Below are 18698 nucleotides of genomic sequence, written 5' to 3'. Positions count from 1 at the left end.
ACCCAGCAATCCCACTTTTGGGCATTTACCCAAATGTTTGCAAACAAGACTACACTAAAGCTACCAGCACAACTATGTTTATTGCAGCATTATTTTCTATAGCTAAGATATGGAACCCACCCAGTTGTCCCTCAGTAGATGAATGGATCAAGAAAATGTGGTATATATACACAATGGTGCCATAACCAGCCTGCAATGAAAGGGAACCCTGAATTATGGGGCGAGGATGGAAAAATAAAGACATAAGACAAAGGATGGGGTCTGGAGGTCTGCAGCTCAAGACTGCAGCACCGTTTATTTTTAACTCTCCTTATTATATACTATTAGAAGTCAAGAGGTAACCTAACGTCACCATAGTGCAGAGAAGCAAGGAAAATTTTAATAAAAACAAGGTGCGATTGAAACAAGACAAGGTCAACTGATAGAAAATAAAACAAACGCTACAGACATAGCAAAGCAAACCCGGGCACCTGGTGTTTTTCATGAAAGCCAGTTCCTTGTAGGTGCCTTCAAGTGAGCACAAGAGTCAAGATGACCTTGGAGCTTTACTGTTGGCTCCCAACATCTCCCCCATCTTTGTTTGAAGAAGAGAACCCACCTGTCTTAGGTTGGGTGGATGACCTTGTCTGCCTTACCCGTCTTTGGGAAATTCTTCAAAGCAAAGCGTAAGGCCCTGTCTTAGATTGGTCAGACTGGCACCCCCTCTTACCCATCTCTGGCTGCAGTTCCTCTCAGGGGGAATTCATTTATTTGGAGCTTGATCTTATGTAGCTGGCTGGCTAAACTCATAAGAGAATTTTGCAGGGCACGTATAATACAAGGAAGGCAAAGAAAAACCATCAATAAAAGTGCACCGGGGCCAAGCAATGTCATTAACAATTCTTTAACATTAGTCAGGGAAGGGATATAGCATTGATATTGTTCAAACAGCTCGTTAGCAATTTTGGCCACTTCAGAGTCCAGCGATGGGGCTTGTTCTAATCCAGCTATTTGCCTGTGAAGCTGAAAAAGATCTAAAGACAAGTTATTATGGTGCCAGATACCATTGAGATGTGCTACAACTTTTTCCCAAGAGTGATTTGATTCATTATATATATGAGGAGTCACATAAATAAAATCAAACCTGGCATGACAACGCACTCACTGTAAAGTTTGCAGAGCGCGAACTTGTTCTCCTAAAGACAATACTGACTCATATAATGCTTCTAGTTTTTGTTCTACCTTATCATCAATCCTACCTTGAAAGTGTAGAGCCTGTGTAGTATTATGAGCAAGCTGATTAAGATAATGGGCAGTTAGTACATTTCGAGTTAGTGCCACAGCAGCTACTGCTGAGGAGGCAGCTAACGAAATAAAGGCTAGAACACCAGCTATAAGTAGCCCAACAAATCTACGAGGGCACATTAGTTCTTTCAATTGTTTTAACACCTGAATACCAGAATCTTCATACCAAGTTTCAGAAATATTTACAGGAAGCATAACAAAAGGTGGTTGTCTAACAATAAATATGGATTCAGTTATGCTGCTATACAAGCAATTAGTAAAAGAACAATTAAAACAGGTAACATTAAAATAATTAGCTCCTACAGAAATATTAAACGGTCCATACATAATAACATGGGATGGTGATACACAACTCATAATATTTTTTAAAAGGGATGAATTGGGCCAAGTTATATTATTCAGTGCAGCCACCAACATCCAAACATGATGTTGAGGATGCCCATTCATCCACCACAATCCAGGATTGAACTTATTAGTAAGATTAGCTCCAGACCAATCCATTAATTGAGAATTAGTTCCAGAAATATTGGTAACAAATGACTGCACATGCCTGCGCTTTGTTGGATAAGGCTCTCTTGTAGATTCTACTATCTGTGAAGAATTAATGCAATGGGGTATCCTATAGGATGGAGTAGAATTTGTGTAAACTAAATGGCCAGTTGGCAAGGATGTCATTGGTATATTGTACATTTGATTTTTGTCTGGGATCCAAATTTTATGAATCATGGATTGCATAAAAGTACAGCCTGGAATGGAGCTTTTAAAATTGGTGCTAAAGCATAAAGGAGTTCCAATAACTGAAGCTGAGAAATCTCCCATTTTTATATATTGGATGAAAGGATCAGGGGCTGTACCGTATGCTGATCTATTAACATGAATAAGTACTCCCTCCCAGGTTGCTGGGTGCACAATCGGGGGATCTGGCATGTAAGCCCAATGTGTCAGCGTTTGTGTCATCTGAATGAGCCTCCACAATCCTAAGGCAGCATTCAGGCAACCATCAGGTGTCATTTTCTTCCTGCAAGAAAACACAAACATGTCCTCGACCCCATGTTAAAACCAGATCAGGCCCATGCCAAGCACTTGTTAAAGGATCCTTCCACTTAACTTGAACAAAAGCTCTTTGCTCTCTTTTTTCCCAAAACCACTGTGCTATGGAAAGGCCATTACAATCTAAGTTTAAAAAATTTAGTACAAACAAAGCATGAGAAAGAATATTAACAGGAGAGATGAGGTATAATTCCCTACCTTTTAATTTAAAAATTTGATGTTTGAGCAAACCATTAGCTCATTCAACAATTCCTTGACCTTGAGGATTATAGGGAATACCTGTTGTGTGAATAATCTGATAAGACTTACAAAAATTTTGAAAAGCTTGTCCAAAAGCTTGGACCATTGTCAGTTTCAATATATTTAGGAAGTCCCATAGTGGCGAAACAATGCAGAGAATGGGAAATACAATGCTTGTTAGTCTCCCCAGCAAGGGGAGTAGCCATAATAAAATTAGAATAAGTATCTATAGTAACATGAACAAAGCAAAGCGGTCCAAAGGATGGAATATGAGTAATATCCATTTGCCAGGTCTGATTGGCAACTAAACCTCGAGAGTTAATTCCAATGGAGGGCGCTGGTAAGAAAGTAGTACAACTAGGACAGGTCTTTACAATTTGACGAGCTGCCTCACGAGTGATTTGGAATTGTTGGTATAAAGCACAACTGTTTTGATGATGGATGGCATGTGATTGTTTTGCCAAATCAATTTGAGTAAGAAAAACTTGAGTAGCCTTGTCCGTAATAGCATTGCCCTCACTTAATGGACCAGGAAGTTTAGTATGGGCATGTATAAATCCAAAATAGCATGGACAAGTGCGAGAGTGAAGAAGAAGATATATTTGGCAAAAAAGAGTTTGAATAGTGGAATTTGCTGTTCCAAGAAAGAGGACAGTTTTAATAACCTGAAGGACTCGAATAACATAATGACTATCTGAATATAAATTAAAAGCACTAGTAGGCAGAAGCATAAGGGCCTGTAAAACTGCTTGAAGCTCAACTTCCTGGGCTGAAGAAAGACCAGTATCCCAGGATGTAGTATTTCCATCAATAGGAAGAGCAGCCATTCCATTAGAAGATCCATCTGTAAACACCAGGGCAGCCATAGAAAGAGGTGATAAAGATACCACCCGAGGAAATATGAAAGTGTAAGAAGAGGCAAATTGAAGCAATTTGTTAGAGGGATAATGATGTGAAATTGTGCCCATAAAATTAGCCCAAGCAATAGCCCAGGAATCACAATGAAAATAAAACCATTCCTTCTGTATAGGGAATATAAATAGCAGGTGGATCTCATCCGAGATATTTACAAGATTCCACACGGCACATGTGGACTAAAGTAGCCACCAATTCATAATAAGGAGTTAATACTTTTGAGGGGGTAACAGATAAAGAAAGCCATAAAAGGGGTCCTTTCTGCCAGAGGACCGCTGTGGGAGAATGAGGTGTAGTTAAAATATAAGCTTTTTAAGGAGCTGAATAATCAGTATAATTTATATGTTGGGAAGAGATCGGAGAATTTACTATTTTAAAAGATTTAGCCGCTTCAATTGTTAATTTTTTGAAGGATGCAGGGTTAGGGTCTCCTTTTAACAAATCAAATAAAGGTTTTAATTCAGCTGTAGATAATTTAAGATAAGGGCAAAGCCAATTAATATCTCCCAGAAATTTCTGAAAATCATGTAAAGTACGCAAATGAGAAGTTTTAATCTGTAATTTTTGACTAGTAAAATAATAAGGACCCAAAATATAACCAAGATAAGTGAACGGAGGATGTTCTTGCACTTTATCATTGGCTACAATTAATCCAAAAGAGGTCAGGTCTAGTTTTAATTGTCTAAAAGCTTGTCCTAGTACTATAGGGTTTAAATGAACTAACAATATATCATCCATATAATGAATGATATAAACAGAAGGAAAATTTTGGTGAGTAAAAGAAAGAGCCCGTGTTACAAAACTTTGACACAAAGTGGGGCTATTTGCCATGCCTTGAGGCAATACTAGCCAATGGTACCGTTTTATGGGTTCTTTGTTGGTTTTGGTCCTCAATTACAGGAAATAAATGAAAACCAGAAATATCCTCCCCTCTTTGAGCAGCCTGTGCTAATGAGAGCTGCAAAGCACTATGCCTGGCATGGTGAATAGCTCCTGTACCAAGAGGGAATTCATCATTAGGAGGTCTAGATAACTTCAAAGGCCTGAGCCGACTAGGCTGCACAGATGGAGTAGACTGTGCCTGGGGAATAACAGGCAGAGGGGGTGACAGAAAGAAATCTGAGTCCCCTAGAGCTGTTAAAGAGGGCTCACAAACATTCACCCTTAAAGGGGGTCGTTGCTTTGTTTCAATCTGTGACAATTTTTTTATAACTGAATTCAACATTTCCTCAACATGGACTATTTTATCCTTAATAGGTTCATCATATATTTTTTCCTCAGCATCTGAGTCATCTGACTTTTCTTGAGCATCCAAGCCATCTGACTTTTCCTCATTGTCTGACCCAATAGATTCAACTTTTATCAATTTATTTGATTTCTCTTGGGCAGCAGTATGCGCTCCCGGAGCAGAGTGAGACTTGTTACCCTGTTCAACTTCCCCAATCAACTGATTAAATTTTATTTGTTCATGTCTGGGGTCCAGACAGTCTCAAACTAAATTCCAAAGAGGAAAAGCATCCACTGGGGTTTTTTCAGGGCCACTTGCATCATAATGTTCCTGAATCATTTTTCCTATTTTTTGCCAAGTTTCTAAACTAATGGTTCCTTCCTCCGGGAACCAGGGGCATACTTCCTCGATAAAGCAAAAGAAACTCTCTAATTGACTCTGTCCAACTTTCACTCCTCAAGCTTGAATGCCCCTTAAGAGACTGCACATACAACGTGTGGCTGTTACCTTGCCCCATAATTTCTTACTCCCGACTATACTATCACCTGCTCTTTTTCTGGACACGTCCTAATACCTTAGCGGGGTCCTCTGCTTTGATCCCAGGTTTTCAGGGTCCCTGTTCGGCCGCCACTTGCTGGAACCAGCTGGCAATGAAAGGGAACCCTGAATTAGGGGGCGAGAATGGAAAAATAAAGACATAAGACAAAGGATGGGGTCGGGAGGTCTGCAGCTCAAGACTACAGCACCGTTTATTTTTTACTCTCCTTATTATATACTCTAGAGGTAACCTAAGGTCACCATAGTGCAGAGAAGCAAGGAAAATTTTTATAAAAACAAGGTGCAGATTGAAACAAGACAAGGTCAACTGATAGAAAGTAAAACAAACTCTATAGACAGCAAAGCAAACCCGGGAACCTGGTGTTTTTCATGAAAGCCAGTTCCTTGTACGTGCCTTCAAGTGAGCACAAGGGTCAAGATGACCTTGGAGCTTTACTGTCGGCTCCCAACACAATGGAATTCTATGCCTCCATCAGAAAGAATGACATTGCCTCATTTGTTAGGAAATGGAAAGTCTTGGAAAAAATTATATTAAGTGGAGTAAGCCAGGCCCAAAGAAACATAGGTCCCATGGTTTCTCTTATTTGCAATATCTAGTATATGTCTGAGTCAAGCAGAAAAGGTCAGATAAAGTGATGTTAGGGAAATGAACCCTAAGATATGTATTCAAATGTTTTTTTTTCTTTCATGCGATTGTTTCTAACACATTTATAAGATTATTTCTTTGTTGCTTTGTATGTCCCTCCCCCATGGTATAACATCTGCTTTCACTGTATCTGATGTTGGTATAATTTGTGGAGGGGAAGGGAAAAAACAAATCGTTTAAATAGAGATAGAGGTGGACTCATTGCATCAATGAGATGTACAAGTCGTTATGTCAAAAACGAACTTTACAACTTTGGAGCTGTGGGTGGGGGTAGGGAGAGCAGGGGTGGGGAGGATTGGATGGAGGACGGGGAGAGGATGGGAAGGGATGGGAAGGGGAAACAAAAGAGGAGGCTACAATGCTTGATAAGAAATGTTCTTATTATCTTGCCCATGTAATTGTAACCCCTCTGTACAGTATTTTCACAATAAAAAAAAATGTCAAGAACTCCCAAATACCTCTCAGTCCTATCTCTCAACATTAACGGACTTAACTCTCCAATTAAGAGACATAGACTATCTAGTTGGATTAAAAAGCAAGATCCTTCTATCTGCTGCCTTCAGGAATCACACCTTGCCCATTAAAACAAACACATTTTGAAAGTGAAACGCTACAACAAAATCTACCAAGCAAATGGCCCCCATAAACAGGCGGGAGTTGTAATACTAATATCAGATAAACTAGACATCAAATTTAAATTAGTGAGAAAAGATAAAGAAAGTTGCTACATACTAATTGAGGAATCTCTCCTTCGGGAGAGATCTATTCACCAAACAACGGAGCACCCAAATTTATCCAAGAAACTCTACTTTCCCTCAAATCTCACATAGATGCAAAGACATTAATTTTGGGGACTTTAACACACCACTATCCCCACTAGATAGATCAACTTGGCAAAAAGTCTACAGAGAAACCGAAGATCTAAATAACTGCACAGATGAACTAGATTTAACAGACATCTACCGAATATTTCACCCAGGAGCATCAGAATAATCGTTCTTCTCAGCAGCACACGGAACATTTTCCAAAATAGACCACATTTTAGGTCACAAAGCAAACTTGTCCAAATTCAGAAATATTGAATTTATACTTTGCATTCTCTCAGACCACAAGGGAATAAAATTGGAACTCAACACCAAAAGCCACTAAAGAAAGTCCTGTAACACATGGAAGCTGAACAACACACTGTTGAATCACCAGCAGGTCATAGAAAGAGATTAGAAAGGAAATTCAAATGTTCATGATATTTAACAAAGATGAACACACAAATTACTAGCTCCTCTGGGACACAGCAAAGGCAGTACTCAGAAGCAAGTTTATACCTCTGAGTTCCTACATCAACAAATTGGAGAGATCTGAAATCAACAATTTAATGAGACATCTGAGCATCCTTGAAAAAGAGCAGCAAGATAAACCACAATCCAGTAGACAGAAAGAAATAATTAATATTAAATCAAAATTAAACGAATTAGAATCAAAAAAATAGAAAGAATCAAAAAAAACAAAGAGTTGGTTCTTCAAAAACATTAACAAAATTGATAGGCCCTTAGGAAATCTTATCAGAAAAAGAAGAGAACACATACAAATAAATAAACTCAGAGATGAGAATTGTAACATCACCACAGGAACAACCAAGATTCAGAACATTATAAGGGAATACTTCTCAAAACTTTATGCTATTAAGTTTGAGAAATTGGCAGAAATTGACCTTTTCCTAGCAAACATGGACATTCCAAAACTAAACCAAGATGAGTTAAACCATCATAACAGGCCCATATCAAACATTGAAACAGCAATAAGAGACCTCCTATATAAGAAAAGCCCAGGACCAGATGGTTTTACAGCAGAATTCTACAAGGCATTCAAACCAGAGCTCACACAAATATTCCTCCAACTCTTCAGTGAAATTGAAACAGAAAGTTCACTACCGAACACATTCTATGAAGCCATCATAACCCTCATCCCAAAACCAGGCAGGGACTCATCAAAGAAATGCAACTATACAACCATTTCTTTGATGAATATTGATGCAAAACTTCTCAACAAAATTTTGGCCAATCGACTTCAACAATTCATCCAAAAAATCATACACCATGATCAAACAGGATTCATTTCAGGGATGCAAAGCTGGTTCAAAATATGCAAAATACAAGACAGGTGCCTCATTCTAACCCCACACAGCACACACATTTTACAGAGAAGTTACTTCTGCATTTTCTTGATGAGTTCCATTGACTACTGTCACTTGCCTGAGAAGAATAATTGCTTACCCAGTAGGAATTAGCTGACAGGACAGAGGAGCAGAGGCAGTGGTCACAGCATGTGTGCTCAGCCATGGAGCCCCAAGATAAAGGCTCAGGACTATGTGAACTCATCTCTTCTGTGGGCATGCTCATCATGTCACCTGGAAGTGCAGTGACATTGTGTGCATGGGGAACATTGTTTCCCCATGACAAACACTGGAGAATTGTGGATACTGATGAGCACCAATGAACTTCCTCAACCTTTTCAAACAGATGTGGCCTATGGTGAGGAAAGTCCAGAGAGTATGGGAAAACTTTTCAAGATGATCTCATTAGAAGTGAGTAGAGGAACAGAAGTCAATTGTATAAAAGTGTCAAACTGAGCAAATGGCTTTGGTGAGATTTTAGGTTTTCTTTTTTCTGTTGTCTCCAAGATGTAAATGTTTCCTTAGCCAAGCACAATGTTAAAGTTAAAGAAATGCCAGTCACTCATGCCTGTAATCCTAGGTAGTCAGGAGGCTGAGATATGAGCATTGTGGTTTGAAGCCAGCCCAGGCAGAAAAGTCCATAAGACTCTTATTTAAAATATATTACTAAAAAAAGACCCAAGGGGCTAGGAGGGAACTCAGTGATAGAGTGCTTGCCTTGCACACATGAGGCCCTGAGTTTGATTCCTCAGCACTATATAAGCAGAAAAAGCCAGAAGTGGAGCTGCGGGTCAAGTGGTAGAGAACTAGCCTTGAGCTGAAAACCTGAGGGACAGCTCCCAGGCCCAGAATTCAGGCAGATGACCGACAGAAGAAAAACAAAAAGCCAGAAGTGCAGTTGCCCTCAAATGGTAAAGCACTATTCTCCAACTTAAAGACACTCATGTACAGCACCCAAGATGTGAGTTGAAGACTCAGGACTGGCAATGTATATATACATATATATATATATGTGTGTGTGTGTGTGTGTGTGTGTGTGTGTGTGTATGTGTATATATATGTATATGTACATATATATTCCATATATATGTGTGTATATATGTACATATATGTATATATATATACATATATATTCCAAAGTCAAAGTGCAATGTGCTGATGAGTGATGTATAAGTAACATCTCATTGTCATCAATCATTTCTAAATGACTCTATGTTCTTGACCTCATATATGGTGTGTTTGTGTGTGTGTGTGTGTGTGTGTGTGTGTGTGTGTGCGCGCGCGCGCGCACATCTGAGGGAAGCTAGGAAGAGGACACAAATCAGAGGGAAACAGGAAACAATACAACAGAGGGGCCCATCACCTGCAGTGGACATTGATGAAAATGAACTAAGCAACTCAAGGGCAGAGATGGGAGGGAGGTAATGAGAGGAAAAGAGAGAACAGCTTACACTAAGCAAAAGGAAAGAAATGTACATATCATGTGGAAGGAATAGCTGTATTGTCAAATTCTATAGAATTCACAAATATTATAGACCATGATAATGACAATTTGCTTTGTAAAGGTTAAAATATGTTTGTGACTTTAAATATCACTCTTTCATAATATTGTGAAATCTGTGAAATTCATGTAATAACTTAATCTCAATAAAACTTATTTTAACAATTAAAAAAGCTTGAGACCTTGGATAAAGGACTCAATTACCACAATACTCAACCTATTCTCTGCTTGATCCTGCGGTCACCTCCTCTGAACTGAACTCAAGTAACCTCTCTCCTTTCTCAGACTACACAAAAGCCTAACTCTGAAACCACCTCCTGAATTAATCTCCATAACTGCAAGAAGGCTGAAGCCCTGATTGTTTCTAACCTGTTGAGGACTGAGTCTGGCCATTTCCTTTCCCTTTCCCCTCCATTTCCTGAACAGGGAGAGAGACAGACAGACAGACCTGGAGAGAGGGACAGAGAGATGGAAGTCAGAGAAAGGGTTCTAACAATTAAAAACAAATCAAATATCATACATGAAAAATGTTCAACTTTATAGGAACACTACTGCTTTCAAAATTGACTCCAGAAAGTTGGATACCTGTGGTTCTAGCCTGTAATCCTAGATACTCAGGAGGCTGAGATCTGAGAATCACAGTTGATAGCCAGCCCAGGCAGGAAAGTCTATGACACTCCTATCTCCAAGGAACTACTTCAAAAAGGACAGAAGTGGTGTTATGGCTCACGTGGTAGAGCAGTAGTCTTGAGGCAAAGAAGCTCAGGGACAGCATCCAGGCTGAGTTCATGCCCCAAGACTAGAAAAAAATGGCCCAAGAAATAGCAGTAAATCTGAATATCTACAAGAAGAGAGATTACATCTCTAGTGTAAAGCCACCCAACACAGAAAACACCCCTCACATGCAAGCATACATACACATACACACACACACACTCACACACACCCAGTTGTTTGCCTACATTTGCATCACCAAATTGTATGTTGGGGAACAGTTTTTAGTAATTTAATAAAATTAAAATATTAACTTTTTTGTCGGTCATGGGGTTTGAACTCTGGGCTTAGGTACTGTCCCTACACTCTTCAGGTCAAGGGGAGAGCTCCACCACTTGAGCCACAGAGCCACTTCCGGTTTTGTAGTAGTTAATAGGAGTAAGAGTCTCACAGACTTTCCTGCATGGGCTGACGTTGAACTGTGATCCTCAGATCTCAGCCTCTAAGTAGCTAGGATGACAGGCATGAGCCACTGGTGCCCAGTAAAACGTGAATTTTCTGTGTGAAATGCATACTACATTTTCACTGAATGTCAACTAAATCATTTTCAGGATGACTGTTGATATTGTGCTTAAGGTTACACCTCACACTAAGTCTGTTGTATTTTAGGACAAAGAGGGAATTCTGGGCTGTTCCTGGGTTACATTTTTTTTAATTGTGAAAATACCGTACAGAGGGGTTACAATTACATGGGCAAGGTAATGAGTACATTTCTTATCAAGCATTGTTGCTTCTTCCTTTGTTTCTCCTTACCATTCCTTCCCATCTCCCTACCCCCGTGCGCACCTCCCCCCACCCCGCTCCGGCCAAAGTTGGAATGTTCATTTTTTGACATAACAACTGGTACATCTCATTGATGCAATGGGTCCACTTCTATCCCTATTAAAACAATTTGTTTTTTCCATTTCCCTCCACAAATTATACCAACATCAAATCGTGAAAGCAGGGGTTATACCATGGGGGAGGGACATACAAGGCAACAAAGAAATCATCTTATAAATATGTTAGACACAATTGCAAGAGAGAAAAAACATTTGAATACTTATCTTGTGGTTCATTTCACCTAACATCAACTTATCTGATCTCTCTGCTTGTCTCAGACATACACTAGTTATTGCAAATAAGGGAAACCATGGGACCTATGTTTCTTTGGGCCTGGCTTTCTTCATTTAATATAATTTTTTACAAGTCTTTCCATTTCCTAACAAATGGGGCAATGTCATTCTTTCTGATGGAAGCATAGAATTCCATTGTGTATATATACCACATTTATTTTTGTCTTTGTGTGTGTGTGTGAAAATACCATATTAGAGGGGTTACAATTACATGAGCAAGATATTGAGTACATTTCTTATCAAACATTTTTGCCTCCTTTTTGTTTCCCCTTCCCATCCTTTCCCATTCCCGCCCCCCAACCCGCCCCCAGCCAAAGTTGTAAAGTTCGTTTTTCGACATAACGACTTGTATATATCATTGTTACAATGATTCCACTTGAATCCCTATTTGACCAATTTGTTTTTTCCCTTCCCCTCAACAAATTATACCACCATCAAATACAGTGAAAACAGGGGTTATACCGTGTGGGAGGGACATACAAAGCAACAAAGAAATCATCTTATAAATATGTTAGACACAATTGCAAGACAGCAAAAATATTTGAATACTTATCTTGGGGTTCATTTGACCTAACACCAACTTATCTGAACTTTTCTGCTTGGCTCAGCTGTTACGTCGCACAAAAAAGAAAGAAAAAGAAAAAATGAAAAGAATAAAAAATAAATTAAAAAAATGAAAAAGGACCAAAAGGTCAAAAGATATTTTTTAAAAATCACACAAACACACATACACCTAAAATAAAAATTATGAGAGGAAAAATATCAATACAAAAAATTTTTTAAATTAAAATTTAAAAATAGTACAAAAAAAGAGTTCTTTGATTTTTTTTTTTGGGGGGGGGAGGTGGAATGGGAAGATCCTTGTCTGTAACAAGTCTCGTGGTGGAGTCTGAGATCTGCTTGTGGTATTTGGTTTTCCTTTGGCTTGATTGGTTTAAGTCAGTTTGTTTGAGCAGGCAGAAAAATGCTCTGCTTTACCCCGGTTTTTGTGATTCTCCTCCCAGGCTAGTTCAGTGGGACAGAGATCTGCTTTGAGTATCACAAGAGGGAGATGGATGTTTCCTCTAGTTTGGAGATGCTGTGATGAGGCTAGGTTCTGGGTAGAGTTGAGGCCTTTCAGCAAACAGTAGCTTTTCTCTGAGGGGCTAGCTTCTGAGATACTCACAGAGTCCAACCTGGAGCCATTCTCAGAGTTTATGTTTACAGAATTTCAATTGATTGTCTAGGCTGCTCTAGGGAGGGGCAGCCTCTGGCTCTGTTTACCCAGTGAAGATAGTCACACCTCTGGGTGTGCAGCTTTTTCTGCCTGGGCTGGGTGACTTTCCCCTGGGTGGAGCTGAGCCTGGCAGGTCAGGTCAGATTCCTGTGACCTGTTAAATGAATCTTTTGTTTTCTTCCAAGGCCTGAGTTGGAGCTAGTTGCTCAGTCAGGCCTTTATCAGTATCAAAGATGGAGACCTCTGGTTGGGGGGGGGGAGAGGGGTGGTCTACACTCCTCTGCTCCCTGAGAAGGACTGAGGATGTCAGGGTTCTACTCATGCCAGAGTCTTGGTTCTGGGGCCATCTCTGGTCTGCAATCTGCAGGATGAAGATATCTGTTCCTTGTCAGTTCTTGCTGGTGTTGAGTAGAATCTGCTCGTCTGCTCCATCTGGGGCCTTTATCCTGGACTCTCTGTGTTGTAGGTATGGCAGCTACAGCCGCCGCCGCTGCAGTTGAGGCTACCAGCAAGTGCTCAGATCTGTCTCCTTGCCTAGATTTTCCCTCTCTGGCCAAACTCTCTGTACTGTAATGGCACACTACATGTGATTCTTTAGGCTAGGACTATTCACTGGAACACTAAATCTGCTTTCTATGTGAGAGCTTGTTTAGCCTCCAGCTTCTCCTCCGCCATCTTCCTATGTCTCATAAGGCTTTCTTTAGTACCCAGTTTTTTACAATTCCTTGAGCTTCTTTGTGGCTAGAGTTTAAAACTGCCCATTTTTTCTTTGGCTTTCAGAACCAAGTTATCTCAGAACAGCCTAAAGGCACCAGTGGGATGGAGAAGCTTGCTAGATTTTAAGGATAAGAGTACAGCTGGATACCTCCTTTGATTAAAAAAAATCTCTCCATTATCTTTAACACACACCCTGAAGGAATCAGGTTATTGCCATTCCAGAGCCAAACTAGGCCTTGACCCTGAAGTGCCTAAGGCAAGCCAGTGATACCCTTGCCCCCAATATCCACTGTGATAAAAGTGAGGGTTACTGGATATCACCAAAAGAATGTCCCATAAGAGCTTAGTTATAGCAGCTTTCAACCGGGAAGCAGTCTCAGGTGATGAAATCAGGCAGGAGTTCAGTCTACTTTTACCATGGTGGAGGTAGTGTGGGTGACAATGTAGATTTCTTCCAGGTGACAGTCAGGCTGTCATAGAACTTTACTCAGTAGGGTGTGCAGCAGCAGGCTCTCTCAGTGACTCCAAGGGACTGTCACACCTTGTGCTGGGCTGCAAATTCCCACACAAACTGGTTAACTATACAGTATATTGGCCTGGCAGTCTGTGACCCCACTAGGTTTTAAGACCATTTAGACAGTAGCCCAGGACAATTTACCAAGATGACAACTTTTAAAACTAGATAGTTCTTTTAATAAGGCTAGGATTTTCTAGGCAGATATAGAGGGCTCAGGCCTCTACTACTATTTCCCATGCCTTTTCCTTCTGTCTACTTTGCCACATTTTTTCAAAAGTGACTCTGGTCCCTTGATCGTAAAAGGGAATGATGGGCAAAGATTCAACTTCTGTAACTTCTTCAAGATGACTCAGGGGTGTTGATCCTACCTAGCCAGGAACCTATAACCTTAGCATATTTTGCAAAGAGGTTATCAGGGTTAGATATCATTAAGAACAATATTGTAACTTTTGAAAAATGCACAGACCTTTTATCTAGCTACAGCACTGTAGCTTATTTAGCATTCTAATTGCAAAAGCATCTTTCTGGATGGCTTAGGAATGTGATCTCTAGAGATCCTAACAATGCCTAAGTTACCTATGCAGGCCTTCAGAAGATATCAATAGGAACACACTCTCAGGTTTACAAACTTTTTTCCTGAGAAGATGAATTTCATGTAGCTGGTGTCAGCTCAAAAGTTACTGCCAATTAGAGCTTTTGGTACATACAGGGGTTGGGAGCTAAACTGTCCTCCACATTTTTCAACCTTAGCTTTTTAGTACCATCACAGATTACTGACAAATTCCTGTCCCTTACAAGGTCATGGACATAAGGCATGCTTACAAACTATCTTCCCCTGACTTCCTGGCTCTGACCAATTTTTGAAGGGCCACACACAAATGACTTTAGGATCTGACATTATTTCTACTATCCAAGCAGTGTATTACTGCCTCTGGATGTTCTTCCATTGCTTTCCTCCCAGGAGTGTCTTCTCCACACTGGGAAAAATGCCTCATTGGCATTTCCCTTACATGGTTGCTGAACTTGAACTCAGGGCCTCAGCTCTACAACTTAAGGCTAGCGCTCCTCCACTTTGAGTCCTAAAGCAGCTCTGATTGCTCTTTCAGCCTTCCACTGGCTGAGTAGAGGTGACATTCTCACAGGGACCTTTTTCTGCCCAAGCTGGCTTGAAACCAGTTTGTAGATCAATGAGTCTCATAAAAGGCCACTTTACTCCAACTAAAAGCAACAAGGTGGTCAACATAGAAGTAGTTTTTAAGCATACTCTTACCTGAAACTTATTAAGAGCCAAAGTTACATCTGACAAACTTACAAGAATCTTCACTCCTCTTTGTGGGCCTGCTGGGAACTGTTACCAAAAAAAAAAAACTATAAGAGCAAACTGAAATAGCAATTAAGCAATTATTTTGGTAATCTTAATTTTTCCTTTTTGTAGTTTGAGACAAATGTTTAGAACATTTTTCCTTTTAAGCCATGGGCCAGTGGCTCACGCTGTAATCCTAGCTACTCAGGAGGCTGAGATCTAAGGATCATGGTTCAAAGCCAGCCTGGGCAGAAAAATCCTTGAGACTCTTATCTCCAATTAACCACTAGAAAACCTGGAGTTGGGATGTGGTTCAAGTGGTAGAGCACTCCCCTTGACCTGAAGAGTTCAAGCCTCAAGACCGACAAAAAAAAAATTACTTTTTAATGTTATATACAGAAATCCATTCCTAATTTTTAAGCCTACTATTAATCTGTTTTAATGTTTTATACTTCTTTTTGAAAAATCCCTTGAAATCTCCAGGATTGGTGTCACTCATTTCCTCTCTGGCTGCTTGTTTTAAAACAGAAACACATTAAAACTTTTAAACTCAAATGACAATATTTCGTTAATGCAAGAATTACAATCACCAGTGGTGCTGTAGCTCAAGTGGTAGAGCGCTTGCCTTGAGCTGAAGAGCTGAGGGACAGCGCCCAGGCCCAGAGTTCAAGCCCCACGACCGACCAAAAAAAAAAAAAAAGAATTACAATCACCATCACTGTACCAAAAAGCTAGGCTTAACACCTTTAGGCCTTAAAAAAAATATCCAATTACAGAATATCTTTGAGAGTAAATCACATTATACAGATAAACTTTTTAACCCTCTTTTTGAAGGCCTTCTTAATTTTAATTTTAACACATCCAAGGGGCAGTGTTAGCAATGCTAATCAGATCATCAGATCACTCCTTTTTACCCCTCTGTACCGTACTTTCACAATAAAAAATAAAAATAAAAAATAAATTCAGAGATGAGAATGGAAACATCACCACAGAAACAACCAAGATTCAGAACATTATAAGGGAATACTTCTCAAACCCTTATGCTAATAACTTTGAGAACTTGGCAGAAATGGACCTTTTCCTAGAAAATATCCACATGCCGAAACTAAACCAAGATGAGTTAAACCATCTTAACAGGCCCATATTAAGCATTGAAATAGAAATAGCAATAAGAGACCTCCCATCTAAGAAAAGCCCAGGGCCAGATGGTTTTACAGAGGAATTCTACAAGGCCTTCAAAGCAGAAATCACACCAATATTCTTTCAACTCTTATTTTTTTTGGGGGGGGGCTCTTGTTGTGGGGCCTAAACTCTGGGCTTGGGTGCTTCCCTCACCTCTTCAGCTCAAGGCTAGCGCTCTACCACTTGAGCCACAGCGCCACTTCTGGCTTTTTTTTCTGCTTATGTGGTGCTGAGGAATCGAACCCAGGGCCTCATGCATGCAAGGCAAGCGCTGTACCACTGAGCCACCTTCCCAGCCCTCTTTCAACTCTTTAATGAAATTGAAAGAGAAAGTTAACTACCAAATTCATTCTATGAAGCTATAATAACCCTCATCCCAAAACCAGGCAGGGACTCATCAAAGAAAGAGAACTATGGACCCATATCTTTGATGAACATTGATGCAAAACTTTTCAACACAATTTTGGCCAATCGACTTCAACAATTCATCCAAAAAATCATACACCATGATCAAACAGGATTCATTTCAGGTATACAAATCTGGCTCGATATAGGCAAATTAATTAACATAATTCATCACATCAACAAGAGCAAGGATAAGAAACACATGTTTATCTGAATAGATGCAGAAAAGGCATTTGACAACATCCAACACCCCTTTATGATGACCATGCTGGAAAAACTAGGAATCCATGGAACCTTCCCAATACAATAAAGGCTGTATATGACAAAACTACAGCCAGTATTATACTCAATGGTGAAAAACTAAAGCCATTTCCTGTAAACTCAGGAAGGAGACAAGGATGCCCACTCTCTCCACAAGACATGATCTTGTATTTAAAGAATCCCATGGACTCCGCTCAATATTACTAAAGGTGATTCAAAACTTTGGCAAAGTAGCTTGGTATAAAATTAACCCTCAAAAATCAATGGCTTTTCTGTACCCCAACAATAAGAAAAGTGTGGCTGGGGCTGGGAAGGTGGCTCAGTGGTAGAGCGCTTGCCTTGCACGCCTGAGGTCCTGGGTTCGATTCCTCAGCACCACATAAGCAAAAAAGAAAAAAAAACCGGAAGTGGCACTGTGGCACAAGAGGTAGAGCACTAGTCTTGAGCTGAAGAGCTGAGGGACAGTGCCCAGGCCCAGAGATCAGGCCTCACAATCAGACAGCCCCCCCCAAAAAAAGAAAAGTGTGGCTGAAAGCAAGAAAGCAACTCCATTCATAATAGCCCCACAAAAATAAAATACCTAGGAATTAACTTAAGCAAAGAAGTGAAAGACCTCTATGATGAAAACTTTAAAAACCTGAAAAAGGAAATCAAAACCGAACTTGGAAAGTGGCAAAAACTCCGATGCTCCTGGATTGGAAAGATCAACATCGTGAAAATGGCAATACTTCCCAAGGATATCTACAAATTCAATGCAATACCTATCAAAATTCCAACCTCATTCTTCAAGGAAATAGAAGAGGCAATCCAAAAATTCATATGGAACAATAAAAGACCCACAAAGCAAAAACGATCCTTAACAGAAAGAACAGTGCTGGAGGAATATCAATACCAAATTTCAAACTACTACAAAGCCATAGTAATCAAAATAGCTTGGTACTGGCACAAGAACAGACACCAGGACCAATGGAATAGAATTGAAAACCCAGAAATGAACCTAAAGATGTATAGCCATCTAATCTTCGATAAGGGAGCTAAAAAAATAGGATGGAAGAAAGACAGCCTCTTCAGTAAATGGTGCTGGCAAAATTGCTTAAATACTTGTAGAAAACTAAAGATAGATCCTTATATATCACCTTGCACCAGAATCAACTGCAAATAGATCAAAGACCTCAGAGTCAAAGCAGACACTCTGAAAACATTACAGGATAGAATAGGAGAAACCCTATGTCTCCTTGACACAGGCCTAAATTTTCTTAATAGAGACCCAGAAACACAACAAATCAAAGAAAGGTTGGACAAATGGGATTGCATGAAATTGCAGAGCTTCTGCATGGCAAAGGAAATAGCTAGTAAGATCAATAGAAAGTCCATGGATTGAGAGAAGATCTTCACTAGCCATACAACAGACAACGGTCTCATATCTAAAATATACCTGGAACTTAAAAAATTAAATCCCCCAAAAACAAATCTTCAAAGAATCAACTGTCCAATAAATAAATGGGCTAATGACTTACAGAGAAACTTCTCTGAAGAAGAAAGAAGGATGGCCAATAGACACATGAAGAAATGTTCAACATCCCTAGCCATAAAAGAAATGCAAATCAAAACAACAT

The 18698-nt window shown here is 39.8% G+C and overlaps 1 protein-coding gene across 1 annotated transcript in view; it reads right to left on the bottom strand.

Annotated features, from left to right (window-relative positions):
* Positions 1-8257, bottom strand: part of LOC106001865 — a gene marked incomplete at its 3' end in the record, with an annotated part of 29295 nt that extends 21038 nt beyond the window's left edge. The window contains exons 1-5 of the mRNA XM_013036819.1: positions 8192-8257; positions 5292-5380; positions 4489-4961; positions 3240-3418; positions 1145-1275 (exon numbers count right to left, since the gene is read on the bottom strand). Coding sequence (XP_012892273.1) covers positions 1145-1275; positions 3240-3418; positions 4489-4961; positions 5292-5380; positions 8192-8257 — 938 coding nt within the window. The remainder of the gene's footprint in view (positions 1-1144; positions 1276-3239; positions 3419-4488; positions 4962-5291; positions 5381-8191) is intronic.
* Positions 8258-18698: the final 10441 nt, after the last annotated feature.

This window comes from Dipodomys ordii, unplaced genomic scaffold (genome assembly GCF_000151885.1).
Source record: "Dipodomys ordii isolate 6190 unplaced genomic scaffold, Dord_2.0 Scaffold529, whole genome shotgun sequence".
Classification (NCBI taxonomy): Eukaryota; Metazoa; Chordata; class Mammalia; order Rodentia; family Heteromyidae; genus Dipodomys; species Dipodomys ordii.
The sequence above is the reverse complement of the archived record's forward strand: the minus strand, read 5'-3'. Positions and strand labels throughout refer to the sequence as shown.